Source organism: Pungitius pungitius, chromosome 13 (genome assembly GCF_949316345.1).
Source record: "Pungitius pungitius chromosome 13, fPunPun2.1, whole genome shotgun sequence".
In the NCBI taxonomy this organism is placed as follows: Eukaryota; Metazoa; Chordata; class Actinopteri; order Perciformes; family Gasterosteidae; genus Pungitius; species Pungitius pungitius.
In genome coordinates, this window is record NC_084912.1 from 1,118,146 (window position 1) to 1,144,436 (window position 26,291).

General features: G+C 47.3%; 2 protein-coding genes across 3 annotated transcripts in view; one reads left to right on the forward strand and one right to left on the reverse strand.

Annotated features, from left to right (window-relative positions):
- Positions 1–252: 252 nt before the first annotated feature.
- mdh1ab (malate dehydrogenase 1Ab, NAD (soluble)) lies at positions 253–4,570 on the reverse strand. Of its 2 annotated transcripts, none has more exons than XM_062566706.1 (9): positions 4,462–4,570; positions 3,911–4,009; positions 3,428–3,524; positions 2,393–2,568; positions 2,048–2,170; positions 1,766–1,942; positions 1,560–1,673; positions 882–1,020; positions 253–802 (listed from the first exon to the last, which is right to left on the reverse strand). In XM_062566706.1, the coding sequence occupies exons 1-9, from the start codon at positions 4,462–4,464 to the stop codon at positions 354–356; spliced, it is 1,377 nt and encodes a 458-aa protein (XP_062422690.1). In that variant the 5' UTR covers positions 4,465–4,570; the 3' UTR covers positions 253–353. The 2 variants fall into 2 exon arrangements, with proteins under 2 accessions (XP_062422690.1, XP_037322010.2); XM_037466113.2 differs by having other exon boundaries at positions 522–802; positions 882–971; positions 4,462–4,563.
- A 9,457-nt stretch (positions 4,571–14,027) lies between these two features.
- The window catches only part of wdpcp (WD repeat containing planar cell polarity effector), a 33,396-nt gene continuing 21,132 nt past the window's right edge, over positions 14,028–26,291 (forward strand). Inside the window, 7 exon segments of the mRNA XM_037466111.2 lie at positions 14,028–14,108; positions 16,086–16,130; positions 17,504–17,554; positions 19,262–19,332; positions 20,253–20,312; positions 20,423–20,537; positions 24,490–24,611. Of these exon segments, the coding sequence (XP_037322008.2) occupies positions 14,048–14,108; positions 16,086–16,130; positions 17,504–17,554; positions 19,262–19,332; positions 20,253–20,312; positions 20,423–20,537; positions 24,490–24,611 (525 nt within the window). The 5' untranslated portion in view covers positions 14,028–14,047.

Consider the following 26,291-nt stretch of genomic DNA (forward strand, 5'->3'; position numbering starts at 1 on the left):
CCAAGTTAAATATAATCTAAATAAAGGGCAGGTAAAAAAAACTAGGCCAGTTATCAGTGTTGCAAGACCCACAAGGACAATAAAAGGCTATTTTCTATTCCTGACTTTCGTAAGGACGACACAGGAAAACATTCACTCCTGCAGGCGATTTAAAGCCCCCAGTCCACCCAAGGCTTCGTGCTGCATGAACCTACAAATGCAAGTCGGTCCATTTGTTTGTCTGCAAGATGACAAACGTGAAAAAAACACAACTGTTTAGATATTTTATTAATCAGCTTTAAATGTTTCCATTTCAGTGTCTGAGGACTCAGTGCATCGTCACCTAAATATACGTAACAACCATTTGTGTTTTCTCACTCACGCCCAGAGGAAAATGCTGTAGCTGCTAACAACGTAGATGTGTGTATATAAACATTGTACTCAGGGTGGAGTTCTACTTGTGCGTCACACTGAGGAGTCGCTGGTGACGCTGTGTGATTTCTCCACACACACACACACACACACACACACACACACACACACACACACACACACACACACACACACACACACACACACACACACACACACACACACACACACACACACACACACACACACACACACACACACACACACACACACACACACACACACACACACACACACGTCTGAGGGTTGGTTGGGCGGCGTCGCCGGGTCATACTGCCAGGAAAGACACAGCTGTGTCTCTCTCCTCCATCAGCTCCGCCGCCGTGGCCTCCATCTTTGACCGTGAAAAGTCGTTGACGGCCAGGCCGTCCACGATCTTCCAGGTCTTGTTCTGAGGAAGCAAAACAAAAATATTTTTTAGAAGCGTCAGCTTCATACGTGCAGCAGAAACTAAACGCATGCAGGCTCACCTTGATCTGGACAGGGAATGAGTAGATGAGGTCTTCTGGGACTCCATAGGAGTTGCCGGAGGAGTAAACCCCCATGGAGATAAACTCTCCCTGAACCAAAGGAGGAGGCACTGGTTAAAACCAAGCGGCAACCTTTCTTCTGAAAAGTGAAGCCGATGCTGAAGCGAGTTAAACTTGCATTCCCTCTACTGTCCATCAGGGGGCGACTCCTCTGGTTGTTTAAGACTTGTGTTTTTAGCAACCAGTGAACAAGAAGTTAGCAAATTTGGACTGAGAAGGACAAACTTGATAAGTCACCTGTCAATCCCAGTGTAGCCCCGCCCTAAAGCATCCCCTGTTTTATGGTCTGTTTGACTAAATGAACATCATGCTGTATTAAAGACTTGAAACTAAAGATCGAGAACATAAACTCATTTTTACATTGTTTACTGAGGGAATAAATCAAGACAGTAAAGTCATTTAGAATCAGCCGTAGTGACCAGATGAGTCGCCCCCTGCTGGTGACCAGAGAGGTTGCAGTATAAGACACTTTGGCTTTAGTTAAACTCACTACTTAAAATATTTGGTCTCATCTTTTTTTCTGTTTTATTGTTTCTTTGTTAAAAGTATACTTTTTTATATTATTACTAAGAGGCAGCACCTCCCACCTCACAGTGACTACATAAATATGCCGTTTACCTCGGGGGTGCCCGACCAGATGTCCTTCATGTGGTCACAGATGGCCTTGGCTGCAGACATGGCGCTGGACAGCTTCCTGGCCTTGATGACCGCGGCGCCTCTCTGCTGCACCGTCTGCAACACGAGAAGAACCGAGAAGTTTGCCCATCGAGCAATTTTAGAAAACACTGAATCCTCGACCTCAGAGCCAACGTCGCTAAACTCACGGCGATGAAATCGCCTTTGAGCCAGGCGTCGTCCTTGACCGCCTCGAAGCAGGCCAGCTCGCTGCCGGACATTTTGACCAGGCAGTGGTGCACATCTGGGTATTGGGTGGACGAGTGGTTGCCCCAGATGATCACGTTCTTCACGTGGGTGGCGGGGACGCCACAGCGCATCGCCACCTGCCAAATTCAGGGGTTGACAAGAAGATAAAAAAAGGGCTGTGGGTGTTAACTTGTTGAGGGAATGAGTTGAAGTGAAGGGGAAAAGCCATAAGGAAGAGGCACCTGAGAGCGAGCCCTGTTGTGGTCCAGACGGGTCAGGCAGGAGAAGTTCTCCTTGGGGATGGAGGGAGCCGACTTGGCTGCGATCAGACAGTTGGTGTTGGCGGGGTTTCCTACAACAAGCACCTGAAGAACACAAACACACACGCTGTGAAAGGGCTAGTTCAGAGATCAATTCATTCATTCATCATTGACCTGTTCCAGTGATAAATATTAACTTAAATCTTCTACTAACTGAAAGAGGCGGGGCCTTATGTTTTCTACTCCTTTATGAACATATATTCATTTTGTGCACAGCAGCATTACGTGTCCCTTTAGTTTCTACAACTCGTAGTCCTGCCTCAGTACCTTGACGGTCTTCTTGGCGAACTTCTCCAGAGCGGCGCCCTGACTCTTGAAGATGGCCACGTTGGCTTTGAGCAGGTCCTTCCTCTCCATGCCCTCCCTCCGAGGCATGGAGCCCACCAAGATGGCCGCGTCCAGGTCCCGGAAGGCCACGTCCTCCTTGTCGGTGGGGACGATATCTGCGAAGCAAGGGTAAAGGAAAGTCATTAATGATACTTTTTCTCAACCACACGACAGATTCCTACATCAACATCTAAATAAACCTTTGTCTGGGAGATTTTCCTCTGTTTTTTAAATTATTTTATAATACATTTTTGCTGTTTTAACTTGTTCTAACAGATTGAGTGCTATTTTTCATTTTTTTTTAAAGCCCACCGGGGGAAACATCTGTACAACGGCCCTCTTGTGGGTATCACTTCTGTCAATTGACAATACATCTTTGGGGCAGACTCTGGTTTGGGCCTGGCCACGTCTCCATGGTTACACAGAATCACACAGTAATTTCCCCCCTGAGGTGAACAATAAACTTCTTCATACATTCCCTAAAACAAAGTACAGCAGGAGAACGGTTTAGAAACTAGACTTATTTTCTAAAACCACTCGTGCAAACAGCTTTGAGGTACTCATTGTGCACGGAGCGTTGTCTTTGCAGCAGGGGGGCCTCTCGCAGCCAAACAAAGCAGAGCAAAAATACCAGGTCACAATGGAGGCGGAGCATAATGGCGCCTCACGACTGCCTGTCATGACAGAGGCTGCTGTGATGACAACAAAAGTGTGAATGGAAACCACCGAGGGTCTCAGAGCAAGAATAAGAAATAAGTCCCAACTGCCAAAGTGTCTAATAATATTTCAATCAAAAGGCAGGAGGTAAACTGGAAATGTATAACTTTAGAGCCTTGATTACCCTACGGGTAATGAAACGATAATATTATTCGTCCACTTTTTGAAGAAAAACTGTGATATCTGATGCAGGCGTATCAAAGGCATACAAGAATCTACATCATGTTATTTTACAGCGTTCCACCCAAAGTTGGTCACCTCTCAGAAGTGGGAGAGCGCAGTCCTGCAGCTCCATGACGACGCCATCCAGGACCGGCAGCATGGGCGTGATGTCCAAGAGGAGCAAGACGACTGGCTGAAAGGAGGAGGAGGAGGTGAAGGGAATGAAAATAATTCAATTTAAATGACACCTAAATGTCACAACTCTGGTGAACTATAAATGACTTGGTCTCTGGAACGGATTATGAAAGCTGACCCAACGTGTCCAACGGATCAAGTGTAGTGTTTTTTAAGGTCGGCCTGGGCACCAAATCCATTTCGTGGACTTCAAGGGCGACCTTGGCTGGTCCCATGGTGCAATCGGATCACTTCCCACAGGGGAAAACATCTGTCCGATGCCTGTATCGTGTATCACCTGGAACACTGAACAGCCGATTGCTGTGCGTGTGCGTTTGTACGGTCAGTTTCCTGCCCTTAACCCTGTCTAATGAGATAAGGGAAGCGAGCAAAGCCCTTCTTTACCTGATCTTTGCCAAAGACATCTCCCTTGGCGATGCTGAACAGCAGGGAATAGGCGATCTGCCCGGCAGCACCGGTCACCAGAACTCTAATGGGCTCAGACTGCAGGGACACAAGAACAGGGCCGGTCAGTGTGCACAGGTACAATTATGGGGGGCAGGTGTTAATTGTCCAGGGCATGCGTTGGGTCTATTCCGGTCCACAGGATTTACTAAAAGCAGGAGGGAGAAGGGAGTGGGGGGGTGGTCTTTAAAAATAGACTCTCCATGCAAAACTCAGTGTCACATGACAAAAACGCAAGAAATACAATATAATTCGATTATTAAGCTCATTGCCATCATCACAATTCAATCATAAACAATATAGGTCACATGCTACCAAAATTGTTCACAAGATTACGACCAAGAGGAAATTAAAAATAGAAAATTAAAAAGTCCAAGCGTTTTTATTGTCTCATCTCGAGCCAGACAAGAAGTGTAGCTCATCTTCTCATTCGGTCACGTGGAATAACCGTTAAACCGCTTCATAATAATAAAAGAATCACTTTCACTCACCATGTTGGCACGATAGCTCGGACTCTCTTTCTCTCACTCTCTCTCTCTCGTTCTCTCTCCCACTTCTCGCTCAGCGCGGAGGTCACTCCTATTTAAGTCCTCCGCAGATCACGACACTCGTAACCGCCTGACGGCAGGTCGAACATCCGGGTCATTGTAGTTCTTTAATAGTTGTGTAGTCCAATTCCTGAAAAAGTTTCCCCTTGCTAACAAGCGGGTAAACGTTTTCGGAAGCCCTTACCTTCTCGCTATCCAAAGATCCACGTGACGGTATTTGACGAGATAACGTTAGCTGGTGGCGTTGCAGGCTGCTAGGAGCTTGCTAACGACCTAGCCGGTTAGCATAGCCTTCGCGGAAGCGCCGCTTGCTGTTGCCTAGCGACCAGTCACCGGCTAGCATCGAGAGCACTGCTTGTTTGTATGCTATGTACACAGCTACGTTAGCTTAGCCGCGCGTTGGGCGCAGGAGGAGCAGACCGACATGTGCAGTCAGGGGGACAGGACCGGCGACCTGGTTGTTTCCGGAGGAAATTAAACTGTTTTTTGGCACAAAGCAGTAGAAGTTGTGACGGAAATGGCTTACGTGATGTTCGTCGAGCGGGAAAGCGTCAGACGTTTGTTTCGTCACTGAAGTAATCAAGGTGAGTTGATGATGGAACGTTAACTAACGTGTCTCCACCCTCTATGTACCACCGTTGTCAACGCTGTTAAGGAAGTAGGACAATTACTTAGCTAACGTAAATGATAACGTTTATATTCGTCACATTAAGACATAAACAACCACCTTAATGAATAATAATTAATCAGATTAAACATGCGAACACACCTGGCCTGGTTCTCAGTGCATCTTGTTGTGAGTGAAGGGAGGCCTCATACAAGTTCATCACATGACCTGGTTCACTTTCACCTGCGGCCTTGGTGGTTGAGGTGTGAGCAGCATCCTCCCGGAACTACATTCATCATGTAGGTTAACAACCTACATGGTTGTTGTCATCCTCATTTTGTACTTTCATCTGTATGTAATATCTCGCCACTCTTCCTGAACGTTCCTTCTATCGTAAAGATTATTGGTGAATTGTGCTATTGGTTGATTATCAACGTTCGCTTCATATTGTCGCTTCATTGCAAAGTTTCATTAAAGTTTGCATCTGTAATCGCATGAATATCGTTCTACTACCTCAAGATATTATTACTGCAAATATTACCTCAGGAATAGGGATAACAGTCACATATGTTTAGCAAAATCCATCAGTTCAGCACCAACACTAATGAGCTACATGTGTTTTAATAATACTTATAATAGTTAAAACTTCATTTGTGAAGCACATTTCAACCAACTGTGGCTCAAAGGGCTGCATGTTTAAAAATCAAAAGCTTCATTTTGCAGATGAAGTAAATAAAAGCAGGGAAAAATCATTTTAACTTTTTTTAGTAGTTAGAGAATTTCAACAGATGAATAAAAACAGGTAATATTTTGAATTAGATTGACGAGTAAGGATGAAGATCACTCAGACCGTGAGGTTAATCTTCTCTCGAGATTCTGCTTTTTCTTTCTTATGACCTGCAGGAACACGGATTGATTTAAACATAACGGATTTACCTGCTCTAATTATATTTCTGTGCTACTCATTTTAGAGGGAAGTTCTGTTGTCATTTCCATTTGTTGTTTGTTGTTTAAAATATTCAAATGTTCAAAATGTTATTTAGTGTCACTTCGTTGGAGCACACGTTTGTGGTTAATCTAGTTGAGGGAAAAATTAGCAACGCGTGACTTTGATGGTTATCTCAAAAAACTCTGTATAGAGATTTTTAGCATTTGCTGTTTGTTTGTGTAGAGACTAAAGCTCAGCGTTAAATCCGGGATTTGGATCCGCTGCTCCGTCAGAATATTGAAAAATGTTTTTTGTATCCACCAAAATCCCCGTACCAGTTTTCTTCATGATGAATCTTCTTATGAGTTCTGCAGCGTTACACTGGAGACTCCTGTATTAGTTTCCCTCCCCGGGCAGCCGGTCATGAGGGGGTTAGGCATACCGCTCTTTGTAAAAAGAGAGGAAAGAATGAAGTGTGTGAAGGTGTTTTTTCATCCCACCCTACATGCACGGATCCCACAAACACACTCACGTGCACGCGTACAGACTACACGCCGTCACGCTCTGAGTTGTGAGAATTGAAGTGTAAAGCGGCGCGTCCCTTGGCACCCGTCCCCTAGGCTGACCCCTCTCTATGTCCGCCATCTTCTCCTCCTCCTCCTCCTCCTCTAATGTTCCCCTCCGTCATCCCCACCTTCCTCGACCTCCACCCGCCTCCGTCCTCTCCCACTTTATCTCCCTTCCTCTTGTCCTGCAGAGTGCACCTGAGTGACCCTGTCGCGTTGGCAGGTGGGAGGCAGATAGCCGAGCACGCCCACCGGGGCCTCGGCGTGGAACCTCTTATCTGCTTCCACTAGTGGACCAAATGGTTCTCACATGGTGCAGGCGGACACGGCGAGATAGTAGCATCCATACGTCAGGCAACCACGGCGGGATAATGACATCACCGATATCTTCCTCATCGTATTCAACACGCCATCACCCGGTTCATCTTGTCTCAGCCGCTGAAGCTTTAAATCGGATGGAGCAGATTTATTTGTATTGCCCTCCCTGTAATACAGAGGGTTGGGTGCAGTAACCACGGGAAGCCTCTAGGTGTCAGTGTAGAGCTGCACTTCAGCTTGTAAACTGGCGCTGAGGGATTTGTGGTGAAGACACTTGTTGCCGCTTTGGGCTTTAACATCTGGGTTCGTGACAGTTTCACACTGAAATGTGGTAACGGCGTACTTTGTTTAAAGAAAAAACACGTTTAGAGAAGAGTGCTAAAGCACATTTTCCTCACATATGGGTAAAAGAATTTGTCACAATGTCAACAAGCAAGTAAAGTAAAAAAAAAATGCTGTCCGCAGCGCAAAGGATTGTGGGTCAGAATAAGCACAAGAGAATGCTGGCTTGAACGCTGAAGTGCGATTTCACACACCAGGCATTGGTCTTCATTCGTCACCAACGAAGAAGAATCTGTGGTTGTGAATAGTTTAGTGTGTTCACGCTCTTTGAAGCACCTGCTCTCCTGTCATTGGCCACGGGGGGGCACCAGACCGCCACATGTCGTCCTGCTCGGTGACGGTCCGCTGATGTTGATGCCTGTTGACTCTTATTTTTTATTGTTTTAAACTCACTGAAGGATAAACAAAACCGAATGCAGAGCCAGTTCGATGTGGCAGAAAACCCACAGCGGGGAGGGAGTTCTTCACGTTGTTTTAACATAACAAGGATTCCCCCCCCCCCCTCCACAAATACACACTGACACCAACTGCACCACCTTTCATTAACTTCAAAACCCAAATCCATCCATTTGGACTGGACGATAGGACCTCGCCGCGGTTGCTGGCGGTCACACCCCCGTGCACAGCCACAATGGCGGGGGCCCGTAACCACGAGCGCTTCCCTGTCCTGAGGCTGGCGGCCTGCAATCCACCGGCAAAACGCCGCTTGCTCCTGTTTGTCTGCTGCACTCACTAAAAAGCAAAAGAATGTGTGTGAGTGTGCCCCCCCCCCACCTCCCCGCAACAACATGGCTGTGTGGGGATTAAGGCCCATTCCGAGTGGCTCCGGGTCGTGCGGCAGATGTTAGCCAGGATAGCGCTGGTTGCCGTGCCGACAGTGAGCCGGGTGGGATCAGCCCTGCCCAGACAACATGCATGTATGGGGGGGGGGGGACTCGCCCTCACATTCACCGAATGAGCCGATGGCGTTTAACAGCATTTGCGGTGACATAAAAGTTTTGGTTTCCGACTGTCGTCGTTTAGCTGACCCCAGGGGGGGGGGGGGCTCCAGATGGAGGCGTGTGTGTGTAACGGCCTCAATGGGAAGAGGATTCAGCGTCTAACAAGACTTGACTCGACCCCGCCAGTGAGTGTGTGTGTGTGTGTGTGTGCGCGTGTCAAGTTGGAGCCACACAAGCTCTACGTCCATTGTGTTCTGTGAGGACCGGTTTTCACGCTCAGCTGTTTTTAGGCCTGCTGACAGATGGAGAAAAGCCAGATGTTTGTGCGTCCATGGTGCTGATTTCAAACCTCAGCAGCAGCTTCAGGCCAGCAACGTCCTCCATGACGAGAAGAACCCCTCCCTGATTTCTCTTTGTGGAAGCACGGACAAACTTTGTTAAAGTTGACCGTATTTTGTGTGTCTGCGTAGTCACAGACTGCGTGGATGTGGTCATGTCTTTTCAAGACTTAGTGACCAATGAGCAGCTGACCATGTTTGGAGGAGTAGGAGTGACACAGAGGTGATGAAGAGGTCTCTGCTAGAAGCCTGTCAATCAGCGTGTAGCCCCCCCCTAAAGCGTCCCCTGCTTCATGGTCTGTTTGACTCTAAATGGACCATCATTCACTAAATGAACATCATGCTGCATTGAAGAAGACTTGAAACTAGAGACTGAGACCATAAACTCATGTTTACAATGTTTACTGAGGGAATAAATCAAGATAAGCGACCTCTATGGGAGCAGAGGAGTCGCCCCCTGCTGGTCACTACACAGAATGCAGATTTAACACACTTTCTTATTTTTGCCATTTATGTTTTTTTTAATATTAATATTTAGCTCAGTTCCATCCCAAAGTTTGAGATCCCTTCCGTCCAGATTAAACATTGAGCTGTGGGGACAAAGTCTGATGGACAAGAAGAGCCGGGGACGAGGCTGGAAAGGGATTATAAACGAGGAGATGACACGCGTCCATCTCTGAGGTCACGTCGAAGTGGACCAACTTTTGGATCAGTTTCATCGACATCCGGCCACGTCAACCTGTCAGAGGGACAGAGGGGGGGGGGGGGGGGTCGGGGTGTCATGGCCTCGTCTCGGACGTGACAAGACAGAGAGTGTGTGTGAGACGTCTAGGGGACACTCGAGGTGACCTTTCCTTCTGCCAGGGTCCATCTCGCTCTATGCATCCGACAACAACTTGAAAGGAGCCCCGAGCCTTGACAGGTGTGTGTGTGTGTGTGTGTTCCTTAGTAAGAGTACAGAGTTCAAGAACTTTTCTTACATCCTAAAATAAAAGGACGTAAAAGTTCCTTCTGATCTGTCATGAAGCGGAAAAAGTTCATCCTGACAAATGACCGGCTAATGGGGCAGTTGATTTAAAGCGCCCGATCTCTCTGTGTGTGTGTGTGTGTGTGTGTGTGTGTGTGTGTGTGTGTGTGTGTGTGTGTGTGTGTGTGTGTGTGTGTGTGTGTGTGTGTGTGTGTGTGTGTGTGTGTGTGTGTGTGTGTGTGTGTGTGTGTGTGTGAGCATGAGCATGCGATCAGGAGGTGAGGGGCGAACAACAGGCGGCCCAAACAGCTTTAGGAGAAAGAAAATCCAGCAACGTAAACAAAACCACCGTCAGTGTGACACTGCATCACCTTTGCTGAGACCAGGGGTTAATATGGGTGGGGGGGTGGAGAGGCTCACGGGCCCCAAGTATCGAAGTCGACCAGCGAGGGTGCCGGCGGGTTTGGGGGGGCCACTCACTTGCTCTCAGGGTCCTCAGCCGGGATGCGTGCTGGTCGACGTGTGAATGCAACGGCGTATCCTTAAAGATGTGATAAGCCCCGCCCCCCCCCGCTCCCCCCTCCGGGTCATTACTGCTGCCGTGTTTGTGTTTCTGCTCCAGGCACTTGGGTAAATACTTCCCCTACTGCCCTCCATTACCTCCTCTAATGACGTTGACACATCTGCTTAGAGGAGCCCCCCCGCTACTCCGAGGAGGCTTTAAGGATTACATTCTGGATTATTTGGCCTCTGAAATGATGTTTTAACAAAACTATTCAGAAGTGCGTGATGTTCACACGCCGTCCCCTCGGAGAGATGTGAATGGTTTACAAAGACCTTCGTGAGAGGGGCGAGTCTTCCATAAGATCTGTTTTATTGTGGCTAAAGTCATTGCAATAATTTGTGGCTAAACAAATTCAACTATTCATGAATTGTTTTGTTAATTCATAAAGAAAACATCAGAAAAATGTTGAATTTTTTGGGGGGGCTAGAAGGAACTAGAAGACGCCATCTTGGGCTCCATTTCATGACATGTGAATAATACAAGTAGAATTAATGGAGAGAATAATCAGCAGCATTAATCCATGGCTAAATAGTAGTTACCATGGTAACCGCTGAGTCTGTTGTCTTGCTCTGTTTCTCTGGATACCTGAACTTTTCAACTCTTCACCTCCACCTGGCCCAAAAAAAACCTGAACTTGTGCTTCAAGTGATCTGAACACACTCATGCACGTTTGCCTGCACGAACACACACACACACACACACACACACACACACAAGCCCATTCAGCTGGCGGCAGAAGAAGAATAGAAGTGATTGACAGGCAGAACAAAATGAGGGTAAAGGTAACACTATTCAACTAAGGTGACAGGTAGAGTCTCTGTTTGTGTGTGTTTTAGGGGGCATGTCAATCTCTGGTGACATGACCGTTGGGCAGGTCTTTTTATCGAGTGGTGTGTGTGTGTGTGTGTGTGTGTGTGCGCGTGTGTGTGCGTGTGTGTATGTGCGCGCTGCCTGGCGCCACATTACCCACGTTCCTCTGACTCACACCAACCCTCAGTCTTGCATTGGGATGATGAGAAGACGTCCTCCAGCTCCGCCGCCTCTTTTTCTTCCCCCAGCGGGTCGAGTTTAGTGACGCCGTGGGTCCTCAAAGAGAGAGGAAGGAGATGGACAGAGAGACAGGAAGGTAGAAGACGAGGAGAGACGAAGAAGACAGAAAGACGGAGACATGGGACGGACATGACCTCCACAGTGACCTCTAGAGGCTTTAATGTTTATTTCACCACAGAACGCTGCAGTGGGATTCATGGGTTCCTTTAGCCCCGCCTCCCACCCCTCTTTTACTCTTGCAATCACCTGAAGGTGATGACTCTGGTTTCCACCTGTAAACGACCGGAGGAAACGCCGCGGTTTCCCTCGTCGCACTTGGCATCATTAAAGACTCCTTACATGGCGGCCGTGGTCACAGTTTGCACACGCGTCTCCGCACACAGACAGGCTGTAATCTGTTGTCTCAGCCCCACCCCCCCACCCCCACCCCCGTGATACGCGTTAGACCCCCTCTCATGAACCGGTTTCTCTGTTTTATCCGTTTTTTTCATTATGTCCCCCCCCATCCTCAGAATGCTGTCCTCCTCCCCGATATCACACAGGTGGCTGGAGGACTCGTCCCTCAGGGCCACAGCAGAGATAAGGGGGCTCTTATGGTATCATATGTATGTAAATGTGTGCATGTGTACATTTCCTCAGGTTAACAAGATAGCAGAGAGTGCATCCCTACTGTACGGGCCTTTTCTCATGCATACCTTCCCGGTTCTGAGTTCACGTATCAGAAGTTTGCGAGATTGGACGTCAGAGTGCGTGTGTTTACTGAATACTAGAGTGTGTGTGTGTGTTCATGCAGTGTGCGACAGGAACAAAACAAGGCCAGGCAGTGGCTGACGGAGGGAGGGAGGGAGATAAAGGAACATTTGAAACACTGTGCTCTTCAGGGAGATGAGACAATGAATGAAGAGTTCAGTAAGAAAGCCAGGACCAAGATAAAAAATGAGGAGAGAGACAGAAGTAGCGGTGAAATAGGCGTGAAGGAGCGTGAACGCCTGCAGACGGGGGTCAAACAGCTTAATGCATTTGGAATAAAAGGCACCTCGGAGAAACATGGGGGCAAAAAAAGGAGAGAGGTAAAAAGAGATAAAAAGGTACGGGACAAGTCACGGAAAAATACCAGAGAGAAACGAAAACTTCTACTGAGCCAAGTGAGGAGAGAGAGTGTGTGTCTGTGTGTGTTTTGGAGGCGGGGGAATGAGGTAAGGCTGTGATGGTCCTGTGTCAGTCACCCCATGGCAGCTCTCTAACCCTGTAATTTACCACATCACTCCTCCCTGTGATGGGACCACTGCACCAACAGCACTGCCTCTGGCGTGTGCGTGTGTGCGTGTGTGCGTGCACATACCTGTGAGAGAGGATTCTTGAAGTTCAACAAAATGTTGTTTCATTTCCGGCCTACCTCAGGAATGTGTGTGTGTGTGTGTATATATATATACGTATATATGTATGTATGTATATATTCCTCCCACTGTACCCGGACATGTATGTAGACTCAGCGTGTTTAGCTCCTTGTTATATTGTCTTAGCCTAAATAAACGTTAGTTTGAGATCAACTATAAGGCCTTGTTTCTCTCTAATAAATATTTACCTAATCTTTGATCATTGACTTTTTATTTCTATCCCACCACACAAAGACACTTTGTGTTGCTCCTTTGACTCTTTGCGCGCGCACACAGACACACACACACACACACAGACACACAGTAACAGCCCAGAGGGGACAGGGAACGAGATGCAGAAAGCAGACAAGGTCGGAGTTACTGTGGACTGTCTTTGAAAGAGGAGTCGTGTGTTTTCCCTCCACTCCTTTGATGTTAAAGCAGCCTCTTTGCTAATGTAAAGACAGGCCACAATAACCTAGACACACACACACACACACACAGCTGTGCAGGGAGACAGGTAGCCCACAGCAACCCCAGCCAGAAATCAGAATGAATGTGGCAGATGTCCAGTGTGTGTGTGTGTGTGTGTGTGTGTGTGTGTGTGTGTGTGTGTGTGTGTGTGTGTGTGTGTGTGTGTGTGTGTGTGTGTGTGTGTGTGTGTGTGTGTGTGTGTGTGTGTGTGTGTGTGTGTGTGTGTGTGTGTGTGTGTGTGTACTACATGCAGCTGTAGTAAAATATTTATGATTTTCGCATTACAGTAATATTACCCTATTGCAATATTGTCTTTTAAAATGCTTCCCCCCCCTCTTCGTGCAAAACCTACCGCCGGCCACCAGGGGGCGATAGCACTCGTTTTAGTGGAGCTGGACGTGACGACCTTTCAGGTGAAAAACTTTAAATGAGAGGACAGAAGTTTACTGTGAAGCAGGAAATGTCCTGAATGACATTGAGCCCTATTTGGATGCAAAGATTTGTCCATCAGCTGAAATGTTCTGAATGAAATGTGTTGTCTTCAAGTGGCTGAACAGACAGAACTATATTAGAAGGACATGTTTCCCAGTTTGACTTAGTATAAAAGGTGACGTCTCACTGTGAAGCCTTGATACCTGTGGATTTAATACCAGCAAGTCTTCCCGGCTGATTTCAAATTGCTGGATAAAACTCATCCGGTAAGAAAGTGTCACATTTTGATGTAGAACAAGTTAGCTAGTCAGCTAGCTAGTCCGCTAACTAGCCGAGCTAACGACTTTCCCGACCTGCTAAACACTCTTATGAATTAACGCGCGTCATGCATGTGTCACGTGTTTGTTTCAGGGCTTTATTAAAGTCTCTCGCCCTTGACCTCATATTTTTTCACAGGAACGGGGCGGGGCTTCACCTGCTGCTGGGTACGTGACCACGCCCCCTAAGTGACCCGTTTGTGTCGCCTCGTCCACATGTGCTTCTGTGGTCGTGTTTGGCTCTTCATCTTTGACCTTGTCCCTCCCTGCAGACTCCGTTACCCCCCCCCCCCCCCCCTCGTGGTCAGATGGCGTTTTGCTTGGCCGAGCTGCACTTGTGGTCCACCAAGAGCTCCCTCCAAGTGAAAGGTAGGACTCCTCTTTCCTTTTCTCCTCCTCCTCCTGTCACCTCCGGCTCCTTCTGTCATCACTCACTTTGTTTTCACGGCTTTCTCCTCTTCGATATCTTCCATAACGATCTGTCTCCGTCACCACTGTCGCTCCCTCCGCCTCTTCACACTCTCATTACATTCTTTTTACATTGTTTACAGTGTAATTGGTTCACATAACTACAATCGACTGTTTTTTGGAGAATATACACTACATATATTTTTATAATAACTGTACTTATTTATTTTTTTAACATTGTACTATGTATACAAAATAAATGTATTATTATTATTATTATGACTATTATTAACAAATGGATGCCACGTTCTACATTTAAATGTAACATTGAATGAAAATGTTTGAATACAGGTTATAATATATATCTGTATTCTTAGTGCAGGCCGCGTTAGCTGCAATAAACACCACCTACATCTCCGTCACGCTGAAACAACCCCTGATGGGGCGGGGCTTAAGTTTGACTTTGAAGTTTCTGTGCGCCGCCTATCAGTCCATCTCCTCTGTCAAATGGAAATGCTCCTTTCCTCTATTTCCTTGTTTTCTCCTCCCTTCCATCCTGTCTTGTCTTTCACAGTCTGCTGAGCTTCAGACGACGATAGTGTCTCTGGGAGGCTGACTTGCGTTGTGTGTGTGTGTGTGTGTGTGTGTTTGTGTGAATACACAAAGCTACGACAGGGTGTACATCCCAGGTGATGGTGACATATCCTTATTTGTTTGTGCTTTTTCTCACTCTCTGCTTTTGTGTGTCTTGTGCTATCTCTTAAAATATAAAAATATGTGGAGGGATACAACCCGAGCGAAGAGGCCTGGTCGCTGAGGTGTGACACCTCGTATCAGCCCCGCCCCTTGGTACACATACACCACATGAATCACATGACACGTGCGTGACAGACATCACATGCATCGGCCCGGTGTTCCTGAACACGCATGTAGAAACTGGCGTGGAGGCAGAGATTTAGTTTGTCAGTTTATTCATGACTCGCTTGGAGCTGCAGCGCTCAACCTTCACTGAAGGTCCACGCGCTCCTCTGCAGGAGGAAGGAGGGAAAGGACCCAGGTGCAGGTGGATGGAACCACAAAGATTCCGAATAAACAGCTCTGGTTACAGACTGACGCATCCGTTCCCCTCAGTTCAGTTTGTCTTTTTCATCTGGAGAGCGTTGTGTTTGATGTTTTTTGATAACGTCGATATTTATACGGGTTTATATGCTTTTTTTAGCGATTTAAGAACAATGTACTCACTGTTTGTCTCGGGTTTAACGAATCATTTCTAGTGTCACAAATGGACAAAGTGACACTGAGCCATTGCGTGAAGTGGTGTGTGTGTGTGTTGTGTGTGTGTGTTGTGTTGCCGTGACCGGGCCTCAGCAGCAGCGCAGCGATAAAGAAACGATGCGTTGGGCGAATCCAAGTCTGGCTGCTTATGGTTTTGAGGCCTGCAGGAATAACACTGACAAAAAAAGGCTCCGCTCAGCAGTTGTGTGTCTGTGTGTGAGTGTGTGTGTGTTTGTGTGTTTGTTTGTCATATGTATTTGTAGCCGCCTGCTGAGTTTCTGTGTGTGTGTGTCTACTTTTAAATGTATATGTTGCATGTGTGTAAATGGGTCCCTCAGGTGGGTTAAGGCACACTCTTTATTAAAACCCCTTTACCCCCCCCCCCCCCAACTCCTCCTCCCTCACGGGGTCTTATCTGAACCCTGGTGCTGGCAGACGGGCCACTGGCTGATAGCGATTGTTTATCCCACGGTTTGGAATTGCTGATCTGTCTTCTGCTTCCCCCTGACGGCTAGATGCTCACCTCTCTCCCTCTCTCTCTCTCTCCCTCTCTCACTCTGTCTCTCTCTCTCTCTCTCTCTCTCCCTCTCTCACTGTGTCTCTCTCTCTGTGTCTCTGTCTCTCTCTCTCTCTCTCTGTGTCTCTCTCTCTCTCTCTCCACAGATACAGATATTGGCACCTATCAGTACTACAATAAAGGAGAGCCAGGTAAATAGTGTTTGTATTGGATGTCTGTTGGTGTTTGAGATAAGTTTGTCTTTTTTTAGGGGGGGGGGGTCGTATGTGATTTTGTTATATATATATATATATGAAGATGGGGCTTTACGCTGCCCGGGCTGCAATCACACAGACACACACTTAAAGGCTATTAGCATGTAGGAATGGCAGCCTGAAGCCTTACACACACACACACACACAGCTTATTATCTCTGTGTTCCTATTGACCCGGGGTCCCGACACACAACGATAGTGGAAACTAAACTGTTGACTTTCTCCTGGATCACATAGCAAGAGGCCCCATGTAGTCCAGCCTCATATTGCCTTGGGCCAGGAGGCTTCTCTCACCAGCAGGAAGTCCTCAGACACCCCCCCCCCCCCAGAAACCAGCTAGTCACTTCCCTCCAAGAGTCATACAATTGGAACAGTTGTGACATGTTTGTCTTATAAATTAGATTCTGCCGACTGATTTGAACCAAAATGGTCACTATTACTCTAAAGCTTACAGCTCAAAATAAGGGGACTTGATCTTTGTCCAAAATGTCCCATTATATAAAGTATTGGTCCAAGCTGCTTTAAGAGCATTTCTCCACCTGTAAATACCTTCATCTTTATTCCCTGGTTTCTCCTTCGTGACGATGATTCTCTTTCATTGATTTCTACCTCTTCTCACTTATTTTAAGAATACTGCTGTCGGGTGTCTCTGTGTCTCTGGTCGGGACGTCTGTCCATCGCGGGGTTCACCTCCCTTCTGTCTCACCTGAGAAGATGCTTTCTCATCCATTCCAATCTTCAGTCGAGAGACGATGCTCTCACTCCAAATCCTTTCATCTGGAGGATTAATAAAAGTGTGGCTTGATATAACAGTGGGAGAAGGAGAAGGGGGTTGGGGGGGGGGCAGAATCCTCACCCAAAACACAACACGCAACACAACATTTCCATTGTCCTTTTGGAATAATAATAGTGTGTGTGTGTTTTCACCGATTGGTTGATGGATATCAATCAAATAACATTCAGGTTTATGTCCTCGTCTCCCCACTAGAGGTAGACCCAGGCCCACTGGAGCAGCTCCAAGGGTCCCCCTGCAGTCCCCCCCCCCCACACACACACACACACACACACTTCATCCCCCAGAGCAGGTGCCTGTGTCTGCCCGCCTCCCCCATCTGATTAATACTGCTAATCCTGGAAGGTGTTCCTGGCCACCAGACTTCCCTGTGTCCCTGGCTGGTGACCGGGGGGGGGGGGGGGGCCGGGTCCCGAGTTACACTCTACACACCAGGTCTTGTGGAGATGAAAAAGGGGGCTTAGTTTTAACACACAGTCTGTTAGCGTCTGGTTTACATGTCACTGTTTTTCCACAGCGAATCCTCTGGAGCATCACTATTACAACGAGAAGCTCCGCTTCTGTGAAGGTACGGAGGAGTGTGTGTGTGTGTGTGTGTGTGTGTGTGTGTGTGTGTGTGTGTGTGTCCACGTCGTTTCGTTTCTCTCCTCTACTTTTTAAGTCAAAGACAAACACTCTTATCAGGGGTCGGACCCCCCCCGCCCCCCTTTCCTCTCCCTCATTTGCATGCATCTGTTTACCTCCCACTCGTGCTTAATAGCCTTGATCCTTAATTGGTTTGTTTCAGTGACCATGAACATACATGAAGTGTGTGTGTGTACACACACACACACACACACACACAAGCAGATGCACAGATTCAATTATGTGTTTTTGCTTCATATCTTCCCTTCTCTGTGCTTTACCCCTGGAGATGGGGGGGGGAATTAAAACCAAGGGGTCGTCGGTGCTTCCTGTCCGCTGACAGGTTTCTTTTGGGTGAAAACTCAACTGGAGAGCGAGTCCTCACCATTAAAACCCTGCTCCTCCAGTTTGCTCTCAATCGACTTTTTTATATTCTCCGTCAATCTGTAAACAGCAGATTACTTCTGCTGCTTTGAAAATTTAAACTTGTGTTTCTTCAAACTTGATGATATTAAATTCATCCAAAAATGTATTATAAAGGAAAACCTCACCCTTAAAATGATCATTTGTACAACAGTGAACTCCATATTTTATTTTGTTTTCTCTCCCTGTGAACATAAAAAAAGAGAGAAGAGTCCTGATGAGAAAGAAGTAAATGCAATATTTAATATTTGTTTACACGATCACTTCTTCACAAAACCCCCCCCCCCGGACAGAACAAGACTTCTTATGCACATGTGTTTTAGTAAAGATGCAGATGTTGTTGTGTCACACATTGCAGCCATAAACATTTCTTAGAAGAACAATACGTAATGAAAGCTGCGAGCGGCTCCTTGCACGGTTAGAATCTGTGGAGGGCGCCCTCTAGGTGTGCCTGTAAGCATGCACCCTTCTCTCAAAAACATTGACTAGCAAAATATAATAACAATAATAATATGGTTGCACGGTTATGTTAGCGTGCGTTGCGAGGCAATGGTCACACTCAAGCTCAGGATCAAGCTAACGAGGAAGAGGAGGAGGAGGAGAGGAAGGCCCTGCATAGAGGTGTGTATCTCAGACACGTCACACATGAGATGCTTTAGATCAACACGGTCCTTTACACAGCTAGCGCTTGTTAGCCAAACTGCGTCATGCCTTAAGGAGCCTTCCAGCACAGCGACGGTGCCGTGCTGTCGACACAATCTAATCCCTAATTACTCATTTTAAGGTACCACATGGGTTTAGTAAAGCTGCTTTACATTAACAAGGGAACTGACTGAGTGTAAAGAGAAAAGATTTGCTATGGGGGGGTCAGACATCCAGCCCGCCGGGGGGTCCAGTGCGGCCCACCGGATGTGTGTGAAAATGAATAAATGTTGATGAACTGGGACACAAGGGTCAAAAGGGAGCTAAAGTTAAAACACTTGTGTGCATCAGCATCCAGCAATGCATTGTGGGTCGCCTTTAGCCCGTATCTCGCTTAGTTCCACCGGAGCCGGGACTTTAAGTCCAACTTAACCCTCCCTGGGTTTTGTTGCCACATTCTTCTGAATTTCCATGAGGGTCTTTTCTTAGATTTTATATTTAATATATGTATAAAAATCTATTACACACAGTATCTATAAGTTCAAGTCACATGATCTTGAAACTCCTTGTGTTTTCCCATCTTTAGCTCGGGGGCATTCGTGGACCCCCACGAACCGCCGACCGGAGAAACTTCGTGATTCGCTGAAGGAGTTGGAGGTAACCCCCCCCCCCCCCCTGCCTCTTCTTCCTCCCTCTGGGGATTTGAGGAGTTTTCCCTTTCCGAAGCGGCCGATTGATTAACAAATAGGGGCATTCTTTCTCCCGCTCCCGTCACTCTCGCTGTTGCTCCGTTTGTTCTCCCCCCTGCCCCCCCCCCTCCTCTCTCATCGCCTCTCGTTGGGCCGGCTCTGTCATCGAGGGGGATATTTGAGGGGATCAGGGCGCTGCCTCCTCTTCCTCCCTCCTTCCTCTGCCTCTCCCCTCATTCATCCGCACCCCCCCCTCCCTCATCCCGTACTTGAGGCTGTACAGACCAAGCTTTGTTTGCTGGAACCTGTCTGTGGCTGTTACACACACACACACACACACGCACACACACACACTCCCCTCCTCTCACCCGTAACCATTGTTTGAAACTAGAAACACCTCCACACCTCCTCCTCCGTCCCGCTCCCCTCCCAGCCAATCACCCCAGCTGGGCTTGGAATGTGGCAGGAATGACTGACCGCACACACACACACACACACACACACTCGCATGCAGTCCTTACCTGCGTCTCATTCCCCCCTCTGTGAGCAGGAGTTTACCTCCAAGATGATTAGTGCTCCGCTGGCTTCCAGCTACAAGGAGCTCTCACTCTGCTGCAGCAGGGCCCTCTCAGTCCTGGTCCTGGACCTCTTGCACCTCCCTAGTGGGGGGGCAGCGAGAAGCTCTGCTCGAGGAGGAGGAGGAGGAGGAGTTCATTAAGAAGGACTATGTAGAAATAGAACTTATTCTCTCTGATGGTCTCACTTACTGATGGAGATCTGGACCAAACTGTTACAGGTTCCTTACTGGAACTGGTTTGTGTTGCCGTGGTTACCGGTTGTATTTAGGTTTCTCTCTTCCTGTTCTGTTCATCCGTCCTACTCCTTCAGGAACTGTTGCAGACCAACACGTGCGTCCACAGCAGGTGGAGGAACAAGCACTGCTGCCAGGTAGAACCCCCCCCTCCCCCCCATTACACACAGCAACATCTTCTAGATGCACATTAGCGGTTGATTTCAAGCTAAACAACCTCATTATTGTGATTGTGTGCACGTTGCAGGCGTTGCTTAGCAGTGGAGTCCTGGTGACCCTGATCCTAAATGGACCTCAACTGGAACAAGTTTCTGTGGACCGGACACTAGTGGGCCGCCTTCCAGGCACCACTGTGGCTGATGGTTAGTCACACACACACACACGTAGACGCACACACACTGACACACAGAGTGTGCCGCTGATTCCAAAACAAAATATTTGTAGAACAAAATATCAGGTTTTATTGCGTTGTTTACATTCAGTTATTGACCTTAAAATGGCCAAAGATTGTTGTTTTGTATTTAAGCACAAGGCTACATATCTGCTACACACACACACACACTCACACACACACACACACACACACACACAACGAACAAAGAGAAACATTTGGATTGAAATGTTCCATTTTTTAAAACCACAAACCCATCAACCTCCCACTGTAAGCACCGATTGTGTGTTTACACCTGCTCACCACACACACACACACACACACTGACGCACACACGCTCCCCACTCTCCTCGCCACTTTGTCACGCTAGCACTCTCTCACACACGTAACAGGTGCCACAGGTGAGCCGGGCAACTCTGCCAGCTAATTGCAGGCAAATCCTTTTGTGCCGTGTGTGTCCAGGGGCCTTCCCTTAAGAGCATCCATCAGTGTTTTTCTCTCCATCGCACGTTCCTCCAGGGAGTACCGCCGCACACACACACACACACACACACACACACACACACACACACACACACACACACACTGTGCTCCCTCAGACCCGCCAGCAGAGAATAAGAGGCCGTGGACACCGGCCAAAATCTGCTAATTATTTCTTTCTTTCTGTATCAATTATTTGTTCATAACACCACCCTCCTGCTTCCGTCTGTGGTCTCCAGACACCTGATAAAGCCCCTGCAGCGCACACACACACACACACACACACACACTCATAATTACAGACTTTTTTTCTTTTACAAAGACCAACAAGTACTTACTGTATGTCCACTCACATTTTACAGACACACACACACACACACACACACACAGGTACACACCCACTCACCCCCCGCTGCGCTGCATTCAAAGCCTCAGAGGCAGTAATTATTAGAGTAATGGTTGTGAGAGGGTGGGTTCCGGGGATTGTGTGTGTGTGTGTGTCTGTCGGGGGTCGTGGGGGGCGGGGGGGGAGGAGTGTTCTCACATCTGTCACTTAGCTTTAGACAATTAGAGTAGAGAACCAGACCAGGTCACACCCACAACACATTCACAAAGTACAATTAAGGAAACAGTTTACAATTACAGTCCAGTTTGTGTGAGTGGTGAAAGTGTGTGTGTCTGTAGATGTGGGTCGGTGTTTGTGTGTGTGTGTGTGTGGGGGGGGGGTGGTTGTAGTGACATATGTGAGTGTCACTACAACTACTCACTTGCATTAAATCGCTGCTATTTCACTCTCATATAAATGCTGCTTCGTTTCCATCTTCCGACACATGACACTTGCGTCTCCATGGATACGTCATGATATCTGTGATTATCCAAACTAAAACACAAACTGTATTACGTCACCTACACGAACCTTGAGCCTATAAGCAACCCCCACACACTACTGAACCCGCCCCTCTCAAGTAAAACGCTTGGTAATCCATACAGATGGATTTCATCATGTCGTTTTATGCTAATGTTGTGCTAGCTGTGGCTAGCATCACGTCCGATCGCTGCGTCCAAGTGATGGTGGAGGTCCTCAAAAGAGACCTTGTGTTCATTGTCAGAAAGCAGCTTCACGTGGGTTCTTTGGAAGGGACTGAAGCGAGTACTCACTTATCCCTCTTTACTTGCCTCATTGTTTCAACTGTTGTCAAACCTTGAATCCAAAGCTCGTCACGGACGCTGAATTCATTTATTTTTTAACATTTGTCAGAGCGGCAATCGTCCACTTTGTAACAGGTTCCGGTGTCTGAATGCGGAAGAAAATCCTCTCCCTGATTAGCACGGATCCATCTGCATGTTTGATGTGAGCTGGCTCCTCTCTCAAACTTTGCACGCCGGTTACCTTCCAGAGCTTCGATTGCATCAGTCGGAGCGGCAGATTACACATATTTTACACCATCAAAGTATTACCGGCTGCCTTTTGGCCGACTGCTGGGCCAAGCCGCGCATATGCTCCCCGATTAAGCATCCTAAGTGATTTTTCATAGCCGGTTTCATTTACCCGTGTTTAAATGTGCTTTGGTTAAGCCCATTGGCCTCTTATGTCAACACGCTGCTGAGGAGATGGCATTAAATGGATTTAGGCGAGCGTGTGTGTGTGTGCGTGTGTGTGTGTGCTGTAACGTGGCAGGTTTGTTTTAATGCTTGTGCGTGTAAATATGTGTAACTTAGAATGCATAAAGAGTGGTTGCAGGCATGTATGAATGTCGCTATCTGTGCATTTGTCTGTGTTTGTTTGAGAGGGTAAATATGAAGAGATGTGTGTGTGGGTGTGTGTGTGTGTTTGTCTAGAGGGTAAATATGAAGAGATGTGTGTGTGTGTGTGTGTGTCATGGTGGGTCACGAAGGTCTGGCCCTTAATACCAAATCAGCCACCTGGTCCCGGATTGGCCCTCCGTCTGCTTTTCGTCTCCCCTCCTTCGTTTGGGAGTGAATGGGATTAATTCTAATCCCGTTTATAGACACCCATAGAGATCAATACTAAACTGCATTTAACTTGATTTGTCTGTAATCTATTACAAAGACGCTTACTGTTGCATTAAAACGTTGTTTTGGAAAAGCTGGGGCTTTGTTAATGGCTGTAAATGTTTAAGCTTTGAACCAGTTTTCATTATTATTAATAATAATAATAATCCAACTTCCACACGAGGACGAACCGACTTTGTTGACCTGATTTTAAGATGCTCGTTTTTCTGCATTTTTTCCAGCAACGTTTTACTTCCCCTCTCTTGACTATTTGCATATTAATTTGAAATTGACACACAACAGGACGATTTGAAGTGTAATCACGCCGACACGTTTATAAATACACACACGCTGCGGTTAATTGGCGGTTAGATTTCTAAATCTCGGGGTGCAGCCTTACTCGTTCAACTCAAAGCAGGATATCTGAGAGACATGTGTAACAACCCCCCCCCCCCCACACCCGCCCTTCCATTTAATTGGTTTCATAAACAGATTAATTTGAAGGAGAGGGGGGCTTAATTGCTAATCGGCGTTTCCATGCAGCTCCTAAAGAGTTGAACAGGATCAAGTGTGTTCTTCTCCCACAAAAAGGCCTTCAGAGCCTCCAGTGCTCCACGAAGGATTCAGGGGGGAGGAGGGAGGAGGTAGTGTGATGGGGGGGGAGAGAAGTAAGAGAGAGGAGGAGTCAAACTAATCCTAACTAGATATGACAGATAATCCAAATGTCTTTGTCAATATCTGGTTGACGTCTTTTGCCATCAGACGAGGAACGTAAAGATTCACAAAGTCACAATAAATACAGAATGCAAAGAGTAGAGAGTAAAGACATGGACACAACAACAACAACAACAACCAGCCTCTGACACAGAATTTTCAAAATAAGAGCACACAACAAAATCACAATCTCAGAAGGAGACGCTGTAAATACGGTGAGAAACTATAAAAAACCTTTTTTTAACCCTTTAAAACTGCCCATAGTGGATTGTTGGTTTTCATGATGCGGTTGCATCACAGCTTGAGCTTTTGCAGTAGAGAGATGAGGCTTCTTCCTTTTTTCCCCTCAGCGCTGTTACTCGTGATGACATCATGTGCACAGTTTAATTATCCCGAAATACCAAAAAGCACCGTGGAAATACTTTCTATCAGCACCTTTTCTCTGAAAAAATGTCAAATGGATCAATGGGAGACCTTTTGTTCACGTTTCTACTTTGATACTGTTTTTATATGTATCTTATGGATCAACATGCTGTGTAAATATAGGATTCAGGGCCCCAAATTGACCCAAATAAAATTCCGTTATTGTTGGCTATTCCTTTTACACTAAGTGGATGCTTCATGTTTTCAAAAATAAAAAAAGACCACACAAAGAACTCTTTACTCTGTTTGTAAGTCCTGACCTGCGGTGACCTTTGTGGTGATGTCATTCCCAGCGGTGCTGGCCGACAGGCTGATGCTGCTGTCCTTCCTGGAGAACAACCAAGTGGCTGCAGTCTTCCTCCAGCAGAAGAACCAGGACTCCCCGGAGGCCAAACTCTCTCCTTCTGACATCAGGGTAATAAACAAAGCCTTTTATCCTGTGCATGCAAGTACAAATCATACAGCAACCAAAAGGGTTTCTGCCACATGAGGAACGTGTTCAGCTGAAGGTTCTCCAGCCTTCAAACAGCTGTTACACGTGTGGAGGTGCAGAGGAGGACCTCCCTCTACGCGCGTTGGAGCTTCTCTGTTCTGTGTGCACGTTAGCGCAGGTTAGCCGCCAGCTAACCTCTACTATCATCTGTTAAATCAGCCAGTGCGTCCATGTGAGGACTCAACGTGCGTCACATGCCGTGGGAAACGTGGCCCCTCGCTGTCTACTGTCAGTCTGTCGCGCTCTCCTCCTAAACAACACTAGTGTGTCCTCTTCCGCTAGCACGCTAACCGCTAACCCTGGCATTATCACATTACTGCCAGGCCCTTCTGTTGAGCAGTGTGTGTGTGTGTGTTCGTGTGTGTGTGTTTGTGTGCACGTCAGTGTGTTTAAAAGCATTTGTCGCTGCCGTGCGTCTGTCTCCAGAAGCAGAGTCCTGATAAGACCCCCCCCCCAACAAACACACACATACACACCCACACACAGCTCTGTCAATGCATGTGCATGCATCCTGCAACATACACACGTGTGCACAACATCCCCCACAACAAACACACACACACACACACATGCACATCGCCCTGGTCCAGTGGGCTAAGCTGGAGAAGGGAGAGTGGGGGCGCCGAGGGGGGGGGCTCAACTAATCCGGCCTGCAGAAAGTGGTTTTTGATTATTGCTGACCAGCAAACGCCAGCAGAAAAAGGAGATGGGTATGGATGGTGGGGGGGGGGGGGAGCTGTGGGGAGGGGCGGACTGTTGGTTGGGGGGGGGGGGGGGGGATTTATTAACCCGATGATTTTCGGATTTTTTTCTTCTTCTTTTCCATTTATAATCTGTCAGTGATCTCCCGCTCAGCTGTTTGGACCAACTCTTTGTTCCCTTTATCATCAGATGTTCTTCCATCATTTTAATTCATCTCTGTATTTTGGCTCCAAAGCACAACCCCCCCCCCCCCCCCTCTCAAGGGGTAGGAGGGGCAGATATGGACCACTGAACCCAAGCTTGTCGATTTACTAATGTCTGCATGTTTCTGTGCTTTTAAACCAAGAAATCCTTCCTGGGAGTCAGTCCTCTGCACCGCGACAGAGGTCATGGACACGTGTGTGTGTGTGTGTGTGTGTATGCATGTGCGTGTCTGCATGAAAGCCAGGGTCACAGTGCATAAGACCTGTTATTTCACCTGTGTCCAAAGTGCTTCTGGACGAAGTTTGTGTTTGTTTAATTGCCTGCGTGTGTTTGTGTGTATCAGTGTCTCCACATGTATGTACATGTGTATTTGTGTGCATTGTGGGTGTGTGTGTGTGTGTGTGTGTGTGCCCCCTCAAGCGTTGCGAGGGCTCATTACTGTGCGTCTCTTTGTTGTGGCCCGTAGAGCGTGGCAGACCTTCCCAAAAAATATGCACATCACTAAAACAGTGAGCCCCAACAGAACCAAACACACACATTAATAATGGAAGATTAAAAACAACCTTAAATATAAAAAGAAGAATAAAACAGGGGGGGCTGGGGGGGGGGGTTGGGGAGTCCTCTGGTGTCTTATTCCGAGTGAACCACTGAGATACTCCAGAAGACACCGGGCCGTCCTCAATGTCCCTCCTCCGG

What these genes read in the sequence shown, in the direction of transcription:
- mdh1ab (XM_062566706.1), bottom strand. An exon ending in TCGCCAAGAAGACCGTCAAG is followed by an intron (nt 2,171 to 2,392) that starts GTACTGAGGCAG and finishes TGTGTTCTTCAG; the next exon opens with GTGCTTGTTGTAGGAAACCC. An exon ending in TCAAAGGCGATTTCATCGCC is followed by an intron (nt 1,674 to 1,765) that starts GTGAGTTTAGCG and finishes CTCGTGTTGCAG; the next exon opens with ACGGTGCAGCAGAGAGGCGC.